This window comes from Hemibagrus wyckioides, linkage group LG16 (assembly GCF_019097595.1).
Source record: "Hemibagrus wyckioides isolate EC202008001 linkage group LG16, SWU_Hwy_1.0, whole genome shotgun sequence".
Taxonomy (NCBI): domain Eukaryota; kingdom Metazoa; phylum Chordata; class Actinopteri; order Siluriformes; family Bagridae; genus Hemibagrus; species Hemibagrus wyckioides.
In genome coordinates this window covers 15,313,551-15,339,508 of record NC_080725.1, presented here as the reverse complement: position 1 = coordinate 15,339,508, position 25,958 = coordinate 15,313,551, and the positions used below count along the sequence as shown (strand labels likewise).

At 40.7% G+C, this 25,958-nt stretch overlaps 2 protein-coding genes across 2 annotated transcripts; both read right to left on the bottom strand.

Annotated features, from left to right (window-relative positions):
• Positions 1 to 15,201: 15,201 nt before the first annotated feature.
• On the bottom strand, positions 15,202 to 19,873 carry LOC131366725 (uncharacterized). The gene is made up of 14 exons (XM_058411427.1): positions 19,724 to 19,873; positions 19,447 to 19,585; positions 19,227 to 19,289; positions 18,918 to 19,029; positions 18,700 to 18,802; positions 18,514 to 18,616; positions 18,289 to 18,429; positions 18,028 to 18,199; positions 17,465 to 17,559; positions 17,294 to 17,344; positions 16,750 to 17,128; positions 16,476 to 16,652; positions 16,216 to 16,325; positions 15,202 to 15,821 (listed from the first exon to the last, which is right to left on the bottom strand). Exons 1-13 carry the CDS (start codon positions 19,864 to 19,866, stop codon positions 16,216 to 16,218), a joined length of 1,788 nt encoding a protein of 595 aa, XP_058267410.1. The 5' UTR covers positions 19,867 to 19,873; the 3' UTR covers positions 15,202 to 15,821.
• A 3,708-nt stretch (positions 19,874 to 23,581) lies between these two features.
• On the bottom strand, positions 23,582 to 25,900 carry LOC131366618 (dnaJ homolog subfamily C member 30, mitochondrial). The gene is made up of 3 exons (XM_058411232.1): positions 25,747 to 25,900; positions 24,381 to 25,197; positions 23,582 to 24,251 (listed from the first exon to the last, which is right to left on the bottom strand). The coding sequence occupies exons 1-2, from the start codon at positions 25,781 to 25,783 to the stop codon at positions 24,488 to 24,490; spliced, it is 747 nt and encodes a 248-aa protein (XP_058267215.1). The 5' UTR covers positions 25,784 to 25,900; the 3' UTR covers positions 23,582 to 24,251; positions 24,381 to 24,487.
• Positions 25,901 to 25,958: the final 58 nt, after the last annotated feature.

The window sequence follows — 25,958 nt, the reverse complement described above, 5'->3', positions numbered from 1 at the left end:
GTTTTGTCATTTGTTATTAATGTACAGTATTTTGAATGCAAAAGACACTTTTTTCAAAAATAGTGTTGATTTGTTATGCATGCTTTTTAAAACCAAGTTTTGTGATAACCAATTGTTCCAGAACTTTGACATTGATGAAAATTCAGATTTGGACCTTCGAATGGAGACTTTGAGAACCCCTGCCCTACAAAATAACTCAATCCGCCATGTTTATTAATACTTTGTTGAGACCTATAAATTTTCTGATCCCTGACGTTTCTTATATCCAAACCTTAAGCAGTTCTCTGTTTTTTCCCCAGTGCATCGTTCATATACACTTTGGGAGTCTTTATTAGGGGGGAAATAATCTCATTTTCATCGTGGGATAGGGAAAAAAGAAACCATCAACTAAATCATCTTATTAATCAAATTAAACAATTAGACTTGAAATGTGCAATTAAGCCCTCACCTGACATTTTTAAGGAAAGAACAAAGCTACAGACAGAGAGTGATCTAATAACATCTGAACAGACAGAAAGACTTTTGCTCCAATCTCGCTCTAAATTATACAACATTTATTAATTATATAACATTTGGAAAATGTGGGAAAATTCTTGCTCAACAAATAAGACAGTACTTAACTACAAATACTATAACATCCATTCGTAAGGATGATGGCAGGTTCACCAAGGATGAGTTTCATCATTTCAGTCTTTGAACAATTCTACACAGCCCTGTATTCGTCTGAATTTGACTATAACTGTTCTGAACTTGATTCTTTTTTTAAGTCCATTAAAATGTCCCAAGTTCCATCTGAGGATAATGCAGAATTGGAGAGAATTCTTAACCCTTTCATGTACAACATTGATATAAAGTAACCAGAGTCTGTATCTTTGCAAGAAATTAATTTCATCATTCAGTATTCCAGGTATTCCTCAATTAACTTGTTTTTGATAATCACAAAGCCTTATTTTAATTTTTCCTTTTTGAACTAAAATCGTTTTTGTATCACTGCCCACACTACATTGCCAATAGATTTGGGACACACCTCCAAATCACTGAATTTAGGTGTTCCAATCACTTCCATGGCCACAGGTGTATAAAATCAAGCACCTAGGCATGTAGACTGCTTCTACAAACATTTGTAAAAGAATGGGTGGCTCTCAGGAGCTCAGTAAATTCAAGCGTGGTACCGTGATAGGTTGCCACCAGTCCATTGGTGAAATTTCCTCACTACTCGATATTCCACGGTCAACTGTTAGTGGTTTTATAACAAAGTGGAAGCAACTGGGAACAACAGCAACTCAACAGCAACAGCAACTCAACATGCTGAGGCACACATTGCGGAGAAGTCACCAACTTTCTACAGAGTCAATAGCTACAGACCTCCAAACATCCTGTGGCCTTGAGAGTAGCTGAAGAACAGTGAGTAGAGAGCTTCATGGAATAGGTTTTAGTGGCCGAGCGGCTGCAGCCAAGACTTCATCACCAAGTGCAATGCAAAGCACCGGATGCAGTGGTGTAAAGCACATCACCACTAGACCCTAGAGCAGTGGAGACATGTTCTCTGGAATGAATCTCGCTTCTCTGTCTGGCAATCCGATGGAAGAGTCTGGGTATGATGGTTTCCAGGAGAACGGTACTTGCCTGACTGCATTGTGCCAAGTCTAAAGTATAGTAGAGGGGATATTATGGTGTGAGGTTGTTTTTCAGGGGTTGGACAGAAGAGTTGAAGCTGTTATAGTTGCAAAGGGCCGGCCAACTGCATATTAAAGCCTGTATGTGTATGTCTGTGCATGTAAAGGAAGATGTCCCAATACATTTGGCAATATATTGTATCTAATGCACAACATGGGTCTAAAATGATCCATATTCATTCCCTATGTTATTGCAATCATGGCAGATTGTTTCTTTGCTGAATCTTTGAAAGAAATGTATTTTATCATTTATTATTCCAGGTATTGATTAAACAACTTGTTTTTAATTTCAACAAATCATTATGTTTAGTTTTCCGTTCTTACTTTAGAAACAAACACCAGTTTTGTATTTATACATAGATTTTACACATAAGGGTCAAAAATGACCCAACTAGGAATCTTTGATATTTGCTAATTTTTGCAAGAAGGAATGTATTTACTGCTGAAAAATATTAATCTGCCGAAATTTCACACCTCAACACGACTGAATTCATCTATTTTTTTATAAAAGAAAATATTTATTGTGAAAATGTTATATTGTGAAAGATAACTGGACATAATATTAGACTAAGGTTACCTTGACCTTAAAATACATTGTGTGAGAATTGTTGTTGACATATTCTGTTCTAGCTAGCTAATGTTCGCTAGGTCCACAATATAAAAGTTGAAAAAGAATGTTGCATGAAGAACAGGATGAGGAAGATGAAGCAATTCTTAGTCCTGAGTCTGAAATATCTGATGCTGATGACCTAGACTATGTGGAAATCCAGCTCTCCTATATGAAGAAGACTCATTTGATGACATCGAAGACTTGTCTGATGAGTCCTCTAAAGAGAAAACTGAGACCCAGTCCAATAGATTGAGTAAAAAGGGGTCTAACTGGAGCGAGCATCCCCCTATCAGGGCAGAAGAAGAAGCCACAACAACAACCTGAGGAGCTGCCCTGGACCTGCACCTGGTTCAACAGCTATTATATCAAAAGATGCCTGAGATATGTTCCTCAGTGACAACATCATTGAGGAGGCTCTGATATGCACCAACTTAGAAGGACGAAGAGTAGCAGCAGCAAAAGGGAAAGAGTGGAGAAGTATTGACAAAGAGGAATTCATGGCCTTCATTGGTTTGACTCTTCTTGCAGGGGTGGACAAGAGCTGGGATGTGGCCTTTGAAGGAGCTGTTTCTGGATCTGCTGCAACATTTAATTTGCAAAGTTACTATGGGGCCCATGAGATATGAGGACACCAGAAATGATCCAGTACTATAATAAACCTAAAGGAGGAGTGGACACAATGGATCAGATGGTTCACACCTGATCATGTAAGCGGAGAACCCATGGTGGCCCATGGTGCTATGGTACAATGTGCTGGATGTTGCCACCCTCAATGCCTACACCAACTTCAGCGCTCAACACCCTGATTACATGGGTGATGTGACCAATGCACGACGGCTATTTATCAAGGAGCAGGTCACAGATCTTGTCATGCCACATATGAAGAGGCTCCTGGAGGGCACGCCCCTTCTAAACCATATTACAATGCAATGGCAATGGGAAGATGTGGGATCAAAACCAAACCCATCCACCACCTGACCACAGGAGGACATCAGAAGAGGAATCAAAGAGGAAGAGGTGCAGGATCTGCCCAGCTGCCAAAGACAGAAAAGTCAGCAGCTGGTGTTCCCAGTGCAACAGGCCTGTGTGCAAGGAACACAAACGTGTAGTCATTTCTGAGGCAGCTTTATGTTCTTTTATTCACATTCACTACAATTCACTACAGTTGCACTACAGATACACTACAGTTCAATTTCAGTGGTTGTCAGTGATTTGTAAATGTTCTGTGTGAAAAAGTGGCAAATAAACATATTTGAAGTGTTAAATGTGTTGGTCTAAATAACTGTTAAAATGATTATTTTAACATAATTGTTGTCTTTCTTCTTCTGTTTATCATGCATGCATAGATGGGTGATTTTTGACTTGATGTAGAAACACAAACCTCAGAAAAAAGTCAAATATTAATTTTTGGTCATTGAAAAAATATTGAATATTTTGAATATTCATGGATCAGGAAATTCATAGATCAGGAAATTCATAGATCAGGAAATTCATAGATCAGGGAATATTAAATGCTGAAACAAATTGATTTCAAAAGATGAAACAAAAAATACCCAGCCAAGCATGAAATAACAGGAAATGAATATGGATCATTTTAGGTCCATGTAGTGCATTAGAAGCGGTTTGCATAGCTTGTGCATCAAAGGGTTAATTTAGAAAACTTAATGAAGCTCTCTGAAACATACAAAACTCAAAAGCTCCTGGGACAGATGGCTATACAGTAGACTTTTTTATAATGTTTAAAAGGAAACTAATGCCTCTTGCTATATTTGAGGAATCATTCTCTATAGGCTGTCTCCCACACACATTCTATCAAGTGACAGTATCCATTTAACCTAAAAAAGAGAAGGACTCTCTAAACTCTGGCTCATTCCGGCCTATATGTAAAATATTGGAGACTGGAGAATGTTCTCCCTACTCTCTTAGCACAAGATCAGACTGGTTTCATTAAAAAAACAATTTTCTTTTTTTAATATACGCAGAATATAATACGAGGAATGGAATGAGGCAATTTGTGAATTCATGAATCTTTTATTTGAGCTAGACAAAGCCTTGTTCGATTTCAAGTGGTACAAAGACTTCCTCTTTCCAAGGCCAATGTCAGGAGCAGCTGGACAGTTCCCTGCCAGGCCCAGAGAGGGCGCTGGCAGGTGAACCTTGGAAGCCTGCTACTTTGTATTTTGTGCCACGCCTTTCCCATTGTTCTCCTACCCTGTTGTGTCACCTGTTCCCAATTAACCATAATGTGTAGCCCTTTAAATAGGGATCCTTGCGCACCTTTCTTTGTTGGTCATTGTTTACTGTTCAGTGATTCATGTACTATGTCCTGGTTAAAGTCATGTCTTAGTTTATGTTAAAGCTTTTGTTTGTTTCAGTTTAGTTAGTGTTATGTTAGTCTACGTGATTAGCTTAGTCTTCCCCATGTCTGTCTGTCTGTGTGAGTAAATCCAATGTGTTATTAAAACCTGGAAGGATAGTGGTGAACTATCATCCTTGAGGAAGAAATGTGGTCAGAAAAAATCTTGAACGGACGTGATCATTTAAATGTCGTAAATAAACAACAGCAGAACTCACAGCTATGTTTAAGAGTGAAATTAAGAGCATTTCCACATGAACAGTGTGAAGAGAACTTAAAGGATTGAGAATAAACTGCTGTGTAGCCTTAGGAAAAACATTTATCTGTTAGGCTAATCAATAAATAATAAATAATTCTTCAATTTGCTAGAGATAATAAAGATGGGACTATGGAGCAACAGAAAAAGGTCATGTGGTCTGATGAGTCCAGACTGTTTCAGAGTGATGGGAGCAGCAGGGTAAGAAGAGAGGCAGCTGAAGTGATGCACCACCGGTCATGTCTAGTGTCCACTGTACAAGGCTCTGGGGCCAGTGCTGTGATCTGGGGTTTCTTCAGTTGCTCAGGTCTAGGTTCAACAACATTATGTGCAAGAAAAAAAGAGGTCATGTTTTTTCATCAATGGATTTTTTCTTCCCTGATGGTACGGGGTATATTCCAAGATGACAATGTCAGGATTCATCGGGCTCAGACTGTGAAAGAAGGGTTCAGGAAACATGAGACATGGATTGGCTACAACAAAGTCCAGACTAGGGATGTAGTTATCAATTATTTTAGTAATCGTATATTCTATTATTCCCCTGATTATATATAATATTTAGATGTTCTTTACTAAAGAGGAATAATAAATATACAAGAGAAAATAGGACATGTCTCTTAAAATGAACAACTAACATTGCTGAAATTGCATACCCTAATAACAGTGAAAACCAGTGGTGGGCCGTGCATTTCACACCTAGGCCTTCACTGGTGTCCTTCTTGAATTAATCCACCTCTATACCATCATTATGACGCCACTATGGGCGTCGCTAGTCCATTTTCTACTCAGCCCTCCTAAAATCCTGCGATTCTCCATAAACTGTACACAAAATTCGTGATCGCCTCAGTCCCCTTTAAATTTCATATGAAAACGGCGGCAGACTTCGGCTCTTCCCCGTCTTTCAATGCGTTCTTCAATCCGCAGACCGCGGCATTGCAGAGCAAGGATCAGAGGGTGTGTGTGTGTGTGTGTGTGTGTGTGAGAGAGAGTGAGTGAGTAAGTGAGTGAGTGTGAGAGAGAGAGACTTTGACTTTTGATGGTCATTTATTAAATCTAATTATTCATTCACTTTAGCAGCACATTACACAAGGGAAAGTGAATAAATAAAACGATAGATAGATGAACAAACAAACAAACAAATAAATAAATGGCACATCAAAAACCTAGTTAAAAAACTATTAAAATACACAGGAAGTTAAAAAAAAAAGTTTATCCAAACTCACGTGCAAACAGCAGTTCATCATTTAAAACAGTGCACACGGCTCCCCCATAACACCACATCAGCTGGAACTTTTCAAGGTCATTCATACTTTTATAAAAGTTGAAATCAACAAAGACCCTTGTTTTGACCAGTCTCTGAAAGATTACAGTAACATCATGTTGTGTGTTCTGTGTCACTTTGTTCTTTCTGCTGGTGTAGATGGCCAGTTTCGCCTGGCCCAGGATAAAATTGACCAGCTGACACTTGAACCTTTCTTTTCTGGTGTATTTAAAACCAAGGATAAAAACCTGTGGGGTAAAAACCGTGTTAAAACACTCAAAGACACTCGCTAAAACACTAAAAAGTGGACGAAGTCTAAAACAGTTCATAAAAGCATGAAACACTGTCTCCCTCTGTAAACAAAAAGGACACTCATGTGTGACCTCTGGGTTTAAAATACAGATAAAAGCATTAACAGAGACAATGCCATGCAGTATTCTCCACTGCAGGTCACCTGTTCTTTTAGTTAACGGTGGTTTGTACAATGTTCGCCACTCTGGCTTTACATCATCATTCAGCCCAAGGACACTGCGCCAGGGCGTGTCTGCCCTCCCGTCTAGCCATCTCTTGTTGTAAACTTTTACACACAGTTTATAGAGGCTCTTACCCGAGGCTGTGTTAAGGCCTATAGCTGTTCTTTCCCCATCTCCGAGGAGGGGACCTGAGACCTCTGACAGATTAGGTACAAGAGAAAGAACTGGATTGGGCTCACCTTCCTCAGAGCTGACCACCCCAGCGCAGTAGTCCCTGAGCTGCATGCGCTCTTCAGATGCAAGTGCTGACCTCCACCTCTGTAAAAGCTGTGCAACCACACGTACAGACTTTACCCCCAGCTTTGTTGCTACATCGTCTGAGTGAGCAAAGTCCGGTCCTGACAGTTGCACCAACTGTCGTAGTGTTACAGTCCTTGTGGAGATCAATGCTCTGGTTAAGGCTGGAGAGATCCTGCTGGTGACATCCAGCCGAGCGCCATGGATGAGAGGTTCATCGAGAAGCCAGCACAGTGACGAACCGTCTTCCTTCTGCAAACTGAACTGGTAATCCAGTTAAGCTTAGTTGCTTTGTGTCCATTAAAAACGGTGACCTGTCCAGACCCCATCCTCCCACTGTGCGTAGTATTCCGTTCGCAGCTGCTCTCCATGAGAGGTTCTCTGGGCCAGTGAGGAGCTTCTGTACATGACAAAGACGAAAGGCCACAGTCCTGCTGGACAAGTGGATAAGTCCTTGTCCGCTCTCTTCCTTGGGTAGGTATAGAATGCTTTGTGGTAACCAGTGCAGCTTGTCCCAGAAGAAGTCCACCATCATGGCCTGCAGGTCTGCTAGTAGTTTGGGAGGGGGGTCAATACAGGCCAGTCTGTGCCATAACACTGAAGCAACTAGATTATTTATAACCAAAGTTCTGCCCTTATATGACATCTTTGGAACGAGCCATTTCCATTTATTCAGACGTCCTTTTAGCTTTTCACTTATGCCTTCCCAGTTTTTCTTAACATAGCTGCTGTCTCCCAGGTACACTCCCAAATATTTAAAACCACCTGTTCTCCAGGTCAAATTATCTGGGAGACATGGTTCCCCACCTTTCCAATCCCCGACTAAAATGGCTTCACTTTTGTTCCAGTTTACTTTTGCAGAAGATATCACATTAAACTTAATTATGATGTCAGTTAAAATATCAATATCTCTTTGTTCAGTCACCATCACAACAACATCATCGGCATAGGCAGAAACACAGTATGGGGTATTGCACCTTGGTAAGACCAGAAATCTTGCTTCTTATCTGACATAGTAAAGGTTCTATGGCTAGGGCGTATAACATGCCAGACAGAGAGCAGCCCTGCCTAATACGCCTATACACTTTAAAAGGCACAGATAAACCACCGTTAACTTTCAGTACGCTCTCAATGTCGCTGTACAGCACCTGGATCATGGCCTTGAACCCGGAGTTGAACCCCCAATTCTCTAACGCCCTCCACAAATACTGGTGTTCAACCCGGTCGAAAGCCTTCCCCTGGTCTATGAAAATAAGACCAGTCTTCAGCCCCAATAGCCTAGAGACGTCCAAAATGTCACGAATTAAGTGTACATTGTCGTGGATAGACCTGCCAGGCACACAGTACGTCTGGTCAAAGTGGATGACTTGCTCCATCACCTTTCCTAGCCTTGTTGCTAATGCTTTTGAGAGCACCTTGCAGTCTGTGCAGAGTAAGGAGACAGGGCGCCAGTTCCTAAGGTCAGGACTGCTCTACGGCTACTCAGCGGCAGTCTGCCTTCGCTTATGCTCGCCTTCAACGCTTCCAGCAAGTCCTGCCCTATCACTGACCAGAAAGCCTTAAAAAACTCCACCGAAAGCCCATCGATTCCAGGTGACCGCCCATTTTGCATGCTGTTGATTGCAACCTCCAACTCATCGAGGGTCAGCTCCCTGTCCAGTTCCCTAGCTGAATCATCGGTTATTTTAGGAAGATCCCTGACAAAATCTTCCTCCACCTCCTGCACAGCTGCGAGCTCACTCCTGTACAGCTTTGAGTAAAAGCTGACTGTCTGCTTGCGAATTTCAGTGGGATCAGTTACAAGCTCCCCTGAATCTGTACGCAAAGCATGTATGAACCTTTTCTGTCCGTTTTTCTTCTCAAGACTAAAGAAGAACTTGGAAGGAGCGTCCATCCCTGTTACGCTTTTAAAGCGCGAGCGGACCAGCGCCCCCTGCACTGTTGTGTCCAACAACTCACCCAACACATGTTTTTTCTTTTTGAGGGCCTCAATATGGCCTCGATTTCCTGTGGACTCCACCAAACCCTGGAGTTCCACTACCTCAATCTCTAGAGCTCTAAGTGATCTGGTGATGTCCTTAGTCACATTGTGAGCGTACTGTTGACAAAACATTTGAATGTGCACTTTTGCCACATCCCACCAATCTTGCAGTGATGTAAAAGTCGGCTTCTGGAGCCTAAAAGCATGCCAAAAGAAAATAAAACTCTCTCTAAAATTAATATCATCTAAAAGAGCAGCATTAAAATGCAAGTAGGCACTACGTGGCTTTACATTGCTCTTCTTAAAAGTGCACTGTACCATAAAATGATCCGAAAAGCCCACAGGATAAATAACACAGGACCTAAAAATATTCAGCTGATGTTTAAAAGTGTAAAAACGATCAAGCCTTGCTAGTGAGAGGAGGTTCTCTTTACAATGGGACCAGGTGTATTGTCTCTCTGTTTCATGAAAAGTCCTCCAAACATCACTCAGGTCATGTGTTGCGATTAACTCACACAGGCGTTTGCGAGAGGCAGCATGAGGTTCTAAATGGTTCCTATCTAAAACGTCTTCAGTGCAGTTAAAATCCCCACCAATGATTAAAACTTCACTCTGACTACAGGAACCAATGACAGTGCTTAAAATATTTAAGAACACCATTCTCTCCACACTTAGGGTGGGAGCGTACACACAAATAAAAACAAAAATCTCGTTCTCATAAAACGCCCGCACATTTAAAAGCCTGCCTTTTAAAACTTCTTCAACATCATAAGACTGTGGGCTAAAAGACGGTGAAAATAAAAGGGCAACACCACCACTAAGAGAGGTATTGTGACTTAAAAACACAAGTCCCTTCCACTCGCTCGCCCAGTCCGAGGAGTTTCCAGGATCGCTATGAGTTTCCTGCAGGAAAACAACATCCGTGCGCTTGTGTCTCACCATCTCATACGCTGCCGCTCTCTTTCTGTGGTCCCTGGCACCATTGATGTTAAGGGTTACGGCAGTGATAGCACTCATTATTAAATAATAAAATGTCACCCACATGATGCAATCAATCAGTTGGTTAAGCATTACAGAGCTCAGCAGTCTATAAAGAACCTTCAGTGTTCTTCCTAAGTTTGGTCACTATGGCCTTCAGACGATAGATTTCAGTTTTTTCAAACACGCCACACCGCATTAACTTTTTAACGTCACAAACAAACTGTTCAGTGTCTGGGAAAAATTCTTCGATATTCACTGACCTTTTGCCTTTGGTGTTTTTTAAAAACGCTGATATTTCTGCTGGTGTGTAGACCGTCTCCCTTTCGTCTGACTGTGAGCACTGTGACCAACTTGAGTCCGTGGAGCCACCATCACTTTCTTCCACGTCTGACTCGTGTTTCTTAGCCTGCTTGTTGCTCCTGCTTTTAGATTTTTTCTTACGCTTAGTGGGGACTTTAAAAACAGGTTCTGCTTCCATCTCAGCATCTGTACCTCCATTATCGAGACTGTCCCGTTCCTCCACCTGGCTTATCTGCGAGTGGGGCTCGGATGTTGTTTCGCCCATCTCTTTATCACTTTTCGCAGGATCAGATGCTCCTGCTTTGTCCCTTGCGGGTTTCGCCACAGTAGCACCAGGGTTGCCTCCACTGAGCCCGGTCTCAACCGCAGGGGGAACGGTCATGACGGGATCCAGCATGGAGGAGGCAGCAGCTATGGGCTTAACCGCAGGAGGGTCAGCTGTAACAGACTCAGCCACTGGAGAAACCGATACAGAGGGCCCATCTCCCTCAGTATCACCACTGTGAACGTTTGGCCTAGTCTGCTCAGCCTGCCTGTCTGTCGCCCCGTCTTTTTTAACCTTCTCTGGACATGCACGAACCAAGTGTCCTGTTTCACCACAGTTGAAACATTTCATGCCAGAGTCAGTAGTCACAAAAACAGTGTAGTCAAAGCCATCCACGCTAAATTTCATCGCTAAGTCCAGCTCCTCCACGCCATTATCCAGCACCATGTACACCAGTCTCCTAAAGGAAACTATCTTTGAGTTTCTTAACTCTGGTGCTTTACTGCCCATGTGGATCTTTCTTATAGGAGAGACCATTTTGCCATAGCGGGAGAGCTCTTTAGCAATGGTGTCATTCTTCAAGAAAGGAGGAACATTTGACAAAATTATTTTCTTCGATGGAGTACTGAGAGGAAGCACCGTTACCAGGGAATCATTAATGACCACTTTCTGTTTAACAATATCATTCACTTTGTTCAAAGAGTTCAGAAAAAGCACAATAGCACTGTTCATACGGGAGGCAGCTAAAATGTTGCTGTACCCTACCACCTTCCCGACCGCCAACACACACTCCTCCACGCTAACGTTACACGCAATCCTCACACCATGCTGCCGTGTGAGAGACTCGTACACGCTATCATCCACCTTCTCCATGTTCCCGGCGCAAAGCGTGCCGAAATGCCGGCTCACTCCTTGCCGAGAAACACACACCACACACGCGCCCAAACACACACACACGCACACTAACACACAAACACAGCTCCTCACAAAACACACAAACCATACAACAACAAAAAATTAAATGAATTGCCAAAAAAGACAATAAAGTTTTGAAATCGCTCGCAAACTTGCTCACGACGCTCAACTCGCTCATTCACATCCGCGCATGCGCAGAGAGGCAGAGAGAGAGAGAGAGAGAGAGAGAGAGAGAGAGAGAGAGAGATCAGGAAGACTCGTATTTGGCTTGTTCAGTACTCAAATGTTCTAAACATCTATGAAATACAGTGCAATGCTGCAATAAGTTTACCATCCTACCCTGTTAGTCAAACCTTTATTTTATTTCATTTATTTATTTATGTTACTATTATACCCTCATTGGGGGCTGAGCCCCCCTTAAATGAAAATTCTAGACTTGCCCCTAGACGCCACGGCAAGAGATACTAATCACCCGTTAAATAGCAAAGTAAAAAAGAATTAAATCTACAGTATTTCACACCTCACAAGGAATAGTCAATTTCATTACAGTTACTTTTCTCAAAAAAGACATTCTTGATGCCGTATGCAGCAAACTGCAATCTCTGGAGGACGCAGCATCCGAAATGAGACGCTGCGAATATAGAAACAATGTGTATGGGCGGTTCGCTGCCTCCGACTACTCCAATTATCCAATCAAAGGACGGGAAATTGCTGACGTAATCATATGCCTGCTAGATGGCCCCAGTGACGCCAACTCGAAATCTGATTGGTTAAGATAACAATTTCATTGCCACTTATTTTAAGCTCCGGGCGCCTGCACTATTTATTCTGAAGGCCTTACGGCAGATTTTCACTCTGGGAACACATGATGTCAGCCACTGGCTGAAATATGATTGGATAAATACTCATCATAAATATACACTACTGGAAGCAGTGCAATTGAGAGAAAAGCTATGAAATGTAGAGAATAGATTATTGGGAATAATTTAATACACATTCATGGAAAAATATATGAAATATATTAATATGCAAGTCAGTGATTCAGATCACTGCTGTTTAGGCCAGCAGAGAAGGCCTTGCTGGCCCTGACGGTCCACCACTGGTGAAAACTAAAAACCATTTAGTGTATTTAATTGACATATTACTTTCAAAATAAATAAAAATATGAAAATTTTCATGTTATTTTCAAAAAAGGCAAACATGGTACAACCAAACACTAAGGCGTGGTAACTTGGAACAAGAACAAAAGTCCATACACATAATTTCTTAACACATTTTTCTGTAACATGAAATTAGTTATTTGGAGAATAAACTCTCTTAAATGTCTCTCTACATACTAGTGTGTGTGTGTGTGTGTAAATACTGTTTTAGCAGTGTTTAGTACTGAGTTTAGCAGGTTGTGCATCAGTAATAATGGTCCGTGGGGAAACGCAGTGCTTTAGTTACAGTAAATGGATTGTATTCGAATTACCCGACTTACTCGAGGAATCGTTTCAGCCCTAGTCCAGACCTTAACCCCATTGAGAGCATTAGGGATGTGCTGGACAATACTTTATGCAGCAGTCAGACTCTCGTACTATGTTTAGTACAGAATCCAGACTGAAATAATTCAAAAAGGTTGTTGTCACGGAGGTGTGTGTGAACCTGTACTGCAACTACTTTTTCCAATATTTTAGAAATGAAAGTAAGATTTGAAATGGGACGGAACTTATTGAGATCATTAGGATCAGCACCAGGTTTTTTAAGGATCGGAGTAATTGCAGCTTTTTTGAGAGATGATGGGACAATCCCGGAGGTTAGAGAGGAGTGAATAATTCGAGTTATGAGAGAGGAGAGTGTGGGCGTTGAGGCTTTAACCAGCTGGGTTGGTAGAGGGTCGAGCTGACGTGGAAGATTTAGACTTAATGAATTTTGAAATTTTAGATTCGGTGGGGAGTTTAAAAGAGGAGAAAAGAGTACGAGACCGGTCAGCAGATAAGCTGTGAGGAGAGCTGTGTGGATTATTTGATGAATAGGCTAGCTGTTTATGAATATTAGTGATTTTGGCATTAAAGAAGGACATAAAAGCATCACACTGAGCAGTGCAATACAGGTGGGGTGGAAGTGTCAGATGGTTTCAGAATACTTTTTACAGTGGAAAACAAGACTTTTGTGTTCTCTTCACCAGATGCAAGCATCTTATTGTAGTGAGCAGATTTAGCTGAAGTCAATGCGTTTTTATAGAGGAGCACATGCTCGCTGTACATTTCTCTGTGTACAGTAAGTCCAGTTCTTCTGTACAGGCGTTCCAGGCGACGGCCTCTGGATTTGAGCTGGAATAACGTCCAGGAGGATCTGTAGTTCAGAGTTGTAGTAAGATACCAGGTGGTCAGGGGTGGATAGATGGTCACTGCATGGAAGATTATTGTTTGCAGTGGACAAAGTAGAAGGATCGATGTTTTTAAAAGTTCCTGAAGGACATTGAGCGCTGCTGAGGAGATTTGTATAGTGGAACATTAACAGTGAATGAGATTAATTTAGACAACTCAGATGCAACACAGTCAAAAGGTGTAACACCTGAGCAACAAACAAGGTCCAGTGTGTGGCCTTTTGAGTGAGTCGGAAAATTAATGAATTGTTGTAAACCAAAGCCATCAAGGCATGACATAAAGTCCTTTGTGAGCCCATTTACAGTGTCATCCACATGAATGTTAAAATCACCAAGTAGGATAACGTTAGGAGAGAGTGTACAGAGAGAGAGGTTAAAAATGCAGAGAATTCAGATAAAAACGTGTTACAGTATTTCGGTGGTCGGTATATAACAGCGAGTATAGTCGGTGTTGACCCGCTGATTTGTAAAACAGCGGATACAATGATGTGTATGTGGTCAGAGTCAGTGGAGATGCCTTGTAAGTCGCGTCGTGGAGTATCGCGAGACCTCCCCCGCGTCCGGAAGTTCGGGGCTGCGAGATGTAAACAAACCCCGGTGGAAATGCTTGATTAAGTTCCAGAAAGTCGTTTTGTTGTTGCCAAGTCTCGACCAAATAAAAGAAGTCGAACTTAAATTATGTCTCATTTAATTCATTCTATTGATTGCAATGTTACAGGTGACAATACTAATTAATTCAGTTCAATTCAATTGAAGAGCTTTATTGTCATATGTACTAGTACAATAAAAAATTCTTACTTTGTGGTGATAAAGTGTCTGTGTAAAGTCTAGTGTTTAAATTGTCCATGATTATCCGTTTAGCAGTGTTTCTGCCACTACTGTTTACTTCACATTCATTTAACATCATTTCACTTCAGTACAAAAAGATCAGTATTTGTGTTTGAAGATGGCGTCATGTACAAATCCACTGGTAAATATTAGGTTCTAGTACATAACACAGAGATGGAGTTAAACACCGTATTGCCATAGGGGACAGGAGGCTCTATATGAGTGATTTCATTTTCATCATTTTGACTATGAACCCTAGATTTTAGTTTTAATCTAAATAAAGTGCTAATTCCACAGTCAGTAGAAAACAAGTCTTTCTTTTCTAGGAGGAAAAAGTCTCAGATTGTTTCTAGAGTTACATTTCAACCCCAACATTCATCAGAAACATTCAGAAAAACTGGGAATGATCACAATGACACCTCAAATATGAGCTAAGAAATTTTTATTAGGATTTAATTAATAATGCAATAAAATATATAGAACAAATAGAACTACTATTAAAGATGTAAAGCTATAATAAAAGGTTATTAATAAAAAGTATATTGAACAGATAAGTCTATTAAAAATACAAAAATACAACAAAAACTTAAATGTCTAATAAATAGTATTGTATAGAAAAATCTTAAACCTATAATAAAGATAAATGTCTTAATAAGTAATCTATATAATAAAAAGTTAAACTAAACATGGCGGAGCTGCAGATGTTGATGTCGTCCGTTGGTCAGAGAGCACTAACAGGTGTTGATGTTAGAGGCCAGCGATGTTGTGTACAGCTGCTCAGGGAGAGAAGAAAAGACAGGTTTAAATCTGCAGAAAATAAAAGACAGTAATAAGTATTTACTTACCTGTGGAGATCTTGAGCAAGTGGAGAGAGAAAGAAAGGGAAAGAAAAGAGATGTGTTTAAAGTATGACCAGGACATTTATTCAAATACTTTATTCAAATTTTGGGCGTTGCTTAATCTTATAAATTAGTTACAAGTAATCTATCATTAAACAAAATGGAGAGCAAAAGCAGTTCTACAAATGAATGGGCAAAAGTGCAGAGTTTAATCTTAGTTTTATATTCTAATGACCACTGAATAGCCAACAACAGATTTCCTAAAATGTCCTGATCACTCTTTAACTTGGCTGAGACAGAGAGGTGTGTGTGTGTGTGTGTTAGAAGAGTGTTGCTCAGACTCCCTTCATGGCCTTCAGCATCTCCTGGACATGCTCCTTCACGAGGCGTAACACCACAGTGGACATCCAAATGGCTAAATAAGAAAATGGAACATTTATTCAACAATATATTTGTTTATATATACATCTATATACACATTTGTTTATTCTTTTCTATAGATACTGCAAAAAGAATTAAACTAACCTGTTCAGCATATTTGTTAGCATCATTTTGAGCTTAACATTTCTATAGCCACAGATTACTTTGTGTGTTAATGGGGTTTTATTTTTACTTCCCTCATTAAAAACTGTTTCATAAAGAATAATCTATTTTATTTTTAATCTCTATGTGGTTATATTTGTGTAATCTCATATAATCAGATGAGCACACCAATCTCTGTTACAGAGCAGTACAAGCCATGTAATCTAGACTATTATAGCATGTTTTTGCTCTATATATTAAGGTCTATTCTCTTCTCACTGTCTCACCTAAACATTCTTCTGAGGTTCCTCAAACCATCTGTGGCTGAGGATTTCCTCGAACGTTGGGCGCAAGTGAGGATATAGCGCCAGACAACACAGGATCAGGTCACGGCAACCTGTGTGTAGTGATGAGAGAGACGTTTAGTCAGAAATTCTAGATTAAAGATTTTTTTGGAAAATCTATTAATGTGATTCATTTATTTTGTAACGCAAGTTTTCGTACGTTACTATACATGTCTAAACTTGATGGGTTTGGACTTTCTCACCTTCAGACAGGTCGTGAGCGAAGTGCAAGTCCCGGGCAATGATGTCGTCTTCGCACTGGAAGGGCAGGTCTCCACACATCATCTCGAACAGTAGAACTCCCAGACTCCAGACGGTAGCAGGAACACCTAAATACTCGCCCTCACATAACCACTCAGGTGGGGAGTAAGCTGTAGTTCCTGAGTGAAAAAGACAGAAGGAGCACTGTCAGCAACGTCACAAAAATGGGTCTCCACTGCATTTTTTCATTCTTTCCAATATCTATGATGTGCTTGCCTGCATAATATCTGTAGGGGATGTCCTGCAGCAAATCACCACAGCCAAAGTCTATCAGCTTCAGCTGCAGTGTGTCGGTGTTGATGAGTATATTCTCTGGCTTGATGTCCCGGTGCAGGACACCACAGTCAGAGCAGTGGTGAGCGGCCTGAACCACCTGACGCATGATGCGTTGTGCCAGTGGTTCTGACAGTCGGCCTTTGTGACCTTTCAGGAATTTTAGGAGGTCTGTGCAGGGGCTGGGTCGCTCCAAGATCAAGATGTAACAGTCGGACATCTCGAACCACTCGATCAGCTGTAAGACATTCTCATGGTGACAGGGCTTGGACACCATTTGCATTAATGCAACCTCCAGAGGAAGGCTGTGTGTCTCTCCAGGCTGAAATATAAACAGATACACTTAGCATGGGTGTGGAGTGATTACATCGAAATTCTGGTAAACAGAAATGTTACAGTAAAAAGGCTTGGATTAGTAATGACTTAGGTGTCTATTATGAATTATTCATTCTGTGCAAAATCTGAGAAGTAAAGGAAGTTTACTTACAATGGTGATGAAAGCTTCGTTCATCTCCATTCCCACATATTTAATGGCAACCTGTTCACATATACAACACATAATTACGTTCTTATAGAAAATCTGACCAAGACATATATAGTCCACAAGTTGTGATGTGTTGATTAGTGCAAATTAACTGTAGATGTGCAGTCCTGTTACCTGTTTTCCATCAGCCTTTCGGACTCCTGCACAGACACTCCCGAAGCCTCCTTCACCCAGCAGCTCTCCCGGAGTGTACAGGGACTCAAACACCTCTGTTAAATAAATAAACAATCATTCAGGAACAAATAAGAAGTGTGTTGTCAATGTCTCAGAGTATAGTAAGGTACCTTAAAGATGAGTACTTGCTAAAACACACAATTTAAATTTTACAGCTTACACATTTAAGCTTACACAGTCTGCATATTTAATGTCTCTTAACTTTGCTGCGGTTTTGAAAAATCGACCTGAAATCATCTTTTCAGCTTCCTAAGCTCTGATCCCTTCTGTCCCAAAGTCTAATGCACACTTTATGTAAATATGACCATATTCAATTCAAACCTTTTAATAATCCTTTTCAGTCAAGTATATGAACTGATCAGACTGTTGGGTCCAGTGTAATGTGTTAAAGATCTGACAGACATGTGCTACAAATCTTCACTGTTCTTTAAATCATTACTGTAAATTCTTTTCTGTGTGATTCTTTAAGTTCAGTTTTATGTCCAAATGTTGGATGACCATACCCCATGGTGTAATGTGGCCTTCCCGACGTGGACGCTGGAGAGTGAACATCTCGCTAGTCATAAGGCCACATTCGGAGTTCCTCAGCTTAAACTCTTCGTCGGCGTACAGTTGACGAAGGTTTAGGAGCCATTCTGGTTCTTCTCCCTTTCCTTGCTGTAGCTTCTCAGACAGCTACGAGACAGATAGGGAAAGTAAACTGACTAAATATTCTACATATAAAACCTTGGAACCATTTTACAAGTATTGATAATGGTATTTACCGCAATGGTCATTTCCATCGTGGTCTTCGTGATTAATAGTGGAAACCTAGCAATTGCTGTAGCAATGGTCTCACAGTACTCCAAGGCTTGGTCGAAAAGGCCAAACTCCGCTAGCTTGCTGGCGTGATAGCACTTGAAGATCTAAGACAGACAGAGTCACTCCATCTTAGCAAAAAGGTAAAATTTGACTGAGGTAAAAAGAATATTAAAAAGAGAAAGTCTAACCTGGAAATTTGGCTGGGGAAGCCCTGTGGTCAGGGAGCATACATATTCATACACCTCAGAACGTTGGATTGCTTCCCTCATGGCTGATTGGCTGATTGGCAGACTGTACAAAGAGAAAAGCGTCTTAGCAGCAAGTCTGAAAAATAATCATACACATGCGCTCTCACACAAACACACACCCAATACCTGTTACAGCCAATAAGCTCAAAGCTGGGGCTCTGTAAAATCTGCAGCTCCTCCATTGCAGCGATGAAGCACAGCTGTGCAGCATACCACAGTCCTCTGGAGTCTGCAGATGAAACACCAAACATGCAGGTAAGGATTTGGGTCCGTGCAACAGGCCAGATTTCATGATCTAATTACAACATGTGAAGTTCCTAAAATATTGTTTATGTTATCCATACCAAGGTCCTCTCCCATTTGAGTCAAGGCATCCAAAATCTCATCATCTGGGTCGGCAGAGCACAAAAGTTCCGCCAGCTGAAGACACCAGCTGTCTTGGTTGTTAACTTCTCCCTGTATATGGATTTGGCACATTAGACAGCAAAAAATAAAGCAAAAACAACACAAAAATACAAAACACAATAACAGCATACAAAGTAGACAGATGGTGATGCTGATGTCTTCATAAACAAAGGTATGGCTAATATAACATATTACACATTACAACATGAAATTACAAGTTTAAAAAAACATTAAAAATAAAACGGTACCCTTTTCTTCAGAAGCCTGTAGCTCTTGAAAAGGACAGTGGCGATGTCTGCCAGCGGTGCTTTCTGTAGAAGAAACATCCTTAACTTCAATAGCTACTCTAGGCTAGGTATATTTATTCATTCTGACAAATTTAGCTTATTTGCAGAATAAATCTCTTGCTGCTTTTATCATGAATAATTTTGCTGTTACATTCAATACACAATCAACTAAAACACTTACTCCATTTTTGCTGCAACGCAGCTCCATCATCTGCCAGAAGAAATAGGCCTCCTTCTGGTCAGGTTCCTCCACCTTTTGTAGGCACTCCTCGGACTTCCTCTTGATGAAACGCAGCACGTCATCCATCTGGATCTTACTTCTGTAATAGACGGATATAGATTATTGAACATACACTTTGACCAGCTGATGATATGTTTCCAAACATTACTGCTGAATGTTCTGTGTGTGTGTGTGTGTGTGTGTGTGTGTTATCTGAGAGGAGAAAAAAAGGCCTCACCTCATCAGCGGGCCAGGAAAACAGATGTTCTCCCCATCAGGCAGGTAGGTGTCATCACCTTGTAAGAGGCTGCTTTCTCTCTCGTGATGGGGCATATGAACAACAGGGTTGCTCTGCATTTCCTCGTCCATTGTGGCCATCATTTCTGTTAATAACTGTGGAACACCATAAATACCGTACATCTGGTTATTTATTTATTTTTATATAATTCAGCTTGTGTTTAAATTATTTTGTCTCTGGACAAATTCATCAGACTCGCAGACGATATTTGCTTGTCATTTGCTTAAAATAAAAGTTCTCCCACTGGAAAAAAATGATATGTTAATTCATCATTGATGGGAGTGTCAGGACATAAAAAGTCTTTCTGATGTGTAATTTCAATATAAAACAATTTAATTGAATAGCTGTTAGGGGATAGACACCGATCAGCCATAACATTATGAGCACTGCCAGGTGAAGTGAATAACACTGATCGTCACTGAGTATTCCGTGATGGCTGTGGCCTCTTTCAACAGGATAATGCACCGTGCCACAAAGCAAAAATGCTTCAGGAATGGTTCAATGAGCACAACAACAAGTTTGGTGTTGACTTGGCCTCCAAATTCCCCAGATCTCAGTCTAATCGAGCTTTTGTAGGATGTGCCGGACAAACAAGTCCGATCCATGGAGGCCCCACCTCGCAACTGACAGGACTTAAAGGATGTGCTGCTAACATCTTGGTGCCAGATACCACAGCACACCTTCAGGGATCTCGTGGAGTCCATGCCAAAAGGGGGTCCAACATAATATTAGGCAGGTGGTCATAAAGTTATGCCTGATCGGTGGAATTTTGCATTGAAAACGTGTACAGCTCATTACAGGTCGAACACAAAATATGCCTCATAGAGCATACGTGTGTATTCTACTTTGGTTGTAGTACGTTTGATAAGCAGCTGCACGCCTCTTTTTCGCTGAATCTGAAACACCGTAACTTCACGAATAAAAAAGAGATACAAGCTGATATGAGATATGAATTCATAGAGTTCACTGCATGTGAGAGTTAAATGTAAATTACTGTACACTAACTCAAACATTCAGAGTGGCTACAAGCGTCGTCTTTAAAAGAAATTCCCAAGAGGAGGATTATCCAGTGAGAATTACTTCAGATTTGGATTTACAAGCATGGACAGTGACAAGGCCAAACAAAAACAAAAAGGTTGGGAAACATTTCACTGAAAAATGTCTGAAATATAAAATTACCAGAATGACAGCAGACTTCTCCGGGTCAAGGCTGGTGCGCTGGAGCTGGATATTTATCTCAGAGACCTGAATGAAGCACAAAGATTAAAATTTGCTGTTTCAGCCAAAAGCATCTAAAGAATACACTAAAAATAACAGAAATATAAAATTACCAGGGCATCAGCTGACATCTGAGGATCGTGTTCAGTGCAAAGGAGCAGGACGCTTGGATCAGTGACCTTAATACACACACACACACCAGTTAAAAATGAAAAACTAATATATTTGATAATGTAGTATATAATATATTAAGCCTAGTCCTTTTTTCCTGACACATACCTCGGTGGTCTCTGCTTCCTCCACAACATCAACACTAGATCCTGTAAAACATTTGACACATTTAACCACATCAGTATGTCACGGAGATGACAAATTTCATCAGTGGAAACTGACATTCATGTAGGAAAGAGAATATTTCAAGAAGACACTCTCTCATCCCCTTCATGTCTTTAATCAGAGTGTTATATTAGTGATCAGTAAGGAGAAACGAGTCTTATTGAAGAGGAAGGGAAATAAAAAGGCGAGTTGGTGAGGGACTGACTCTTTACAGCTGCTACAATGATGCGCTAACAGGAACTCACTCATTACCACAACATTCACTCTAACTATTAACACATCAGAAGAAACAATGCCGAGACCAAGAAGAGAAATAAAACACTTCAATAATAATAATAATAATAATAATAATAATAATCCCGGTGCTAACAGTAACTCCGCCCTGTACTTGATTATTTTCTAGAACTTCAAAACTATTTCTAAAAGTCTAAAAGTCATGATGTTGTGCCTCGAAATGTTTTAATCCACACATTAATCACTTTTATACTTTAAAATGCTCTTGATATGAACCAATTAGCATCGCCGGCTAATGTTAGCTCAGTCACGCGCCTTAGCTTTCGGCTAGCTCCGTTAGCTAAACTAAACAGGAGATATGATCCTGTTTGTCCTCTGTACCGATTAAAGTCATTCATTTTCCACACACACTCTCTTTGTAAGTTCTAAAGCGATTAGAAAAACACAGACTAAGTAAAAAGTGAGCTTTTCTCACCGTGAGCAGCTTGATCTTCAGCAGCTTGAAGATCGCTGCTCCTCTTCAGCCAGCGATACGCGCAGTATCCCGCGGTGGTGAGCGCGAGCATCCCGGCGGCGCAGGCCAGTCCCCGGCCTGTCCATCTACCTAGAAGGGGAAAATACTTACCTACATCCATAGTTTAAATCCAAGAAAATCTGCTGTTAGTGTTTGCAATAGCTCAGGTAATCCGCAGTGTCGCTGTGTGGGTCGTTTTCGTTTGAAATCTCTGTTAGGAGCCTTCAAGATGACGCAAGCACGCGCTCTGGGCTTTTAAATTAAAACAACAACAAGGGGCGGGACTTTCAAAAAAACAACAACATGGCGCGTTATATTCTTAATATTTTATTTCAGCATTAATTGAGGTTATAATGCATGATGAATGTGTTTCAATAAAATCTGATAATAAATGGTTAATAAATACACTTTCCTGTCTTAACAGCTTGTCATATTCACTTATATCAGGAGGCAGTAGAGGGCGCCGCTGTGATTTGTATATCGACACGTCAATTCCTCCGCCATGTTGGAAGGGTTGACGTTCTGTTGGAAACCAGCGGAGGTTTTATATGCAGTATATGGTCGACCCTCATAAAATCATGCTGTAACTCGCTTTGTTTTTAGATTAGTTTTTCTCTTAACGCACGTTTAATGTAACTTAATTCCACAATATATTTTTAAATCTATATTTAAATAGTTTAAAGTAGCTCACAGAAGAGCTAGTAAACAATAGTCAAATCCCATTGCACAATTATATTTCATATTCGACTGCACCTCTCATTTTTGGCCTCGGATGATTTTTCTGTCGTTTTTTTTCTGTCTGGCAACCGTTCAATCCAGAAAATGAGTAATAGCCAGAAATGAACTTGATCTTGTATAATAGTTTTAAAAATATGTATATTTTAAATGTCCAACACATGAGAGAATATACGTCTATAGTATACATTCATTTCATATTTGAACAGATTTCATTTTATCTTCAACACTGAGCAAGAGTGTTAAAATCGAATACAATATATAAATAATAATAAACCTACAAATCTTGTTAAGTATGTTTACAAAACATCTTAAGAATCAGTGGGATAAGGTGGACTAGGAAATTTAGAGCATTACTAATTAATTCATTTATTTTAAAATTCTGCGATTCTCCATAAACTGTACACAAATTGGTGATCGCCTCAGTTCCCTTTAAATTTCATAAATTTCAATCCGCAGACTGCGGCGTCGCAGAGCAAGGAACAGAGAACAAGTGTGTGTGTGTGTGTGATCAGGAAGACTCACATTTGGCTTTTTCAGTACTCAAATATTATACACATCTGTGCAATACAGTGGAATGCCGCAATAGGTTTACTATCCTACCGTTAGTCAAACCTTTATTTTATTTCATTTATTTATTTATTTATTTTACTATTATACCCTCATTGGGGGCTGAGCCCCCCCTTAAATGAAAATTCTAGACTCACCCCTGGACGCCACAGCAATAGATACTAATCACCCGTTAAATAGCAAAGTAAAAAAGAAATTAGTCTACAGTATTTCACACCTCACAAGGAATAGTCAATTTTATTATGGTTACTTTTCTCAAAAAAAAAAGACATTCTTGATGCCGTATGCAGCAAACTGCAATCTCCGGAGGAAGCAGCATCCGAAATGAGACGCAGAGAATATAGAAACAATGTGTATGGGCGGGTCCCTGCCTCCGACTACTCCAATTATCCAATCAAAGGACGGGAAATTGCTGACGTAATCGTATGCCCGCTAGATGGCCCCAGTGACGCCAACTCGAAATCTGATTGGTTAAGGTAACAATTTCATTGCCACTTATTTTAAGCTCCGGGCGCCTGCACTATTTATTCTGAAGGCCTTACGGCAGATTTTCACTCTGGGAACACATGATGTCAGCCACTGGCTGAAATATGATTGGATAAATACTCATCATAAATATACACTACTGGAAGCAGAGCAATTGAGAGAAAGGCTACGAAATGTAGAGAATAGATTATTGGGAATAATTTAATACACATTCATGGAAAAATATATTAAATATATTAAAATGCAAGTCAGTGATTCAGATCACTGCTGATTAGGCCAGCAGAGAAGGCCTTGCTGGCCCTGACGGTCTGCCACTGGGTCCCTATTATTGTGGAGTGGGTGACCCTGGAAGCCACGGCAATAGATACTAATCACCTGTAGTGTAAAAAAGAAATTAGTCTACAGTATTTCACACGTCACAAGGAATAGTTAATTTTATTACAGTTACTTTTCTCAAAAAAGACATTATATATATATATATATATATATAAAATATACGTTAACCTTATTGTCCTCTAGATAAATATAAACACTGTGCTGTGTAGAGTGCAGAAGAAAGTGGTCACGATGGTGAGGCTGAATAAAGAGTTTAAATCATTGAACAGATTTATTCATGCCTTCTTCAGACTGAAGAGGATGGCCGCCGCTACAGCTAGCATGATGCCCACAGCTATTTCTGACATGCGTCCCATCTTCCTGTCCTGTAATGTGGCTTCTTTCTGCCTCTGGATCTCTTGCAGACGAGCTCGGATGTGTTTCTGTCGCTGCAGCTGCTCGCCGTAGTGCTCGCGGTAAAACGTGTCGAAATCAAAGACGTTCTGCGCACGAACGCCAACTTCCGGAGAGTGACGACTTCTCGTAGCGTCGCCTGAGAATCCGCTCGTCGTCTCCTTCGCCGCAGTCGGTCGGCTGGGACCCCGGATGTCAGCCTCGCCAAGGATCCCGCTGTCGTACTTCTTGCGTAAAGCCCTGTTCCCTAGCACGCTGTATGCCTCGCTGATCTGGGAGAAGCGTGACATGGCATGTTCACTGCCTGCGTTTTTATCGGGATGGTAAATGAAGGACTGTTTGTAGTACGCTGTTTTGATCTGCGCTTGGGTGGCATTTGAAGAAACCTGTAGAATGTCATAATAAGCACTTCTCGATTTGTATAACGGGATTTCCTCGGTGCTTGAGGTTCTATACAATCTCGATGTGATTATACACCTGCGAGGAAAAACAGCACGACTGTGGATCGCCCAACTCACAGCAGACATGTCCAGGTTCTTCTTACTGTAGACCAGACGGAGGAATAAATATGGAGTCGTCCTCCACAGGCTACCTGTAATTATAAGCACATTCTTCAACCTCATCATCATCATCATCAGGGATTAAAATAAACGACTTGTTCCTGTAATTCACCCCCTGAAACCAAAGTCTAACGAGAAAAAAAGCCAGGAAGTTTATACTGTTTCAGACTAAAGATTAGGAGCATGTTATAACAAATGTAACAGATGTTCCAATCCTTTTATAAACCGAAAAGGAAAATAATCAACATGAGCAGTATAACGCTCACGTTGAAATGTTGACATCTAGTGGCAACAAGAAGAACTGCACATATTTACATTTGTAGCAGATTTATTTATTTATTTATTTATGGATGATTGTCATTGTAATAATGCAGTAGCTCAGTGTTTATGTGCTCCAGTGAACATGAACCCATTCATCTGACTAGCGCTACACCGCCTTAAACAGGTCAATAAAACAGACTCGGCGCTTTTTTCTTCAAGGCAGATTGACTAACAACACAAACAGAAGTCTCTGAAACACATTCCCTCCGCGCATTAACACACAAGCAGTCTGAGATCGTGTGAAAATGTGAAAATCCTACCGGCTCCTGAGCCGAGACACAGCCTGACCTCCGCCATAATGTGCAGTTTTCAGAGGCTCCAGTGTTCAATCACTCCCTGCTGCCTACATGCGCACTACTGAAAGCACTGAGTGAAGAGGAGAAGGATTCAGGGAGCCTATCTAGTGCACTCTGTGTCCGACAGAAACCTGCTTCAGAGTGCAACACGGCGGACTCGCTCTTCTTCCGGCGAC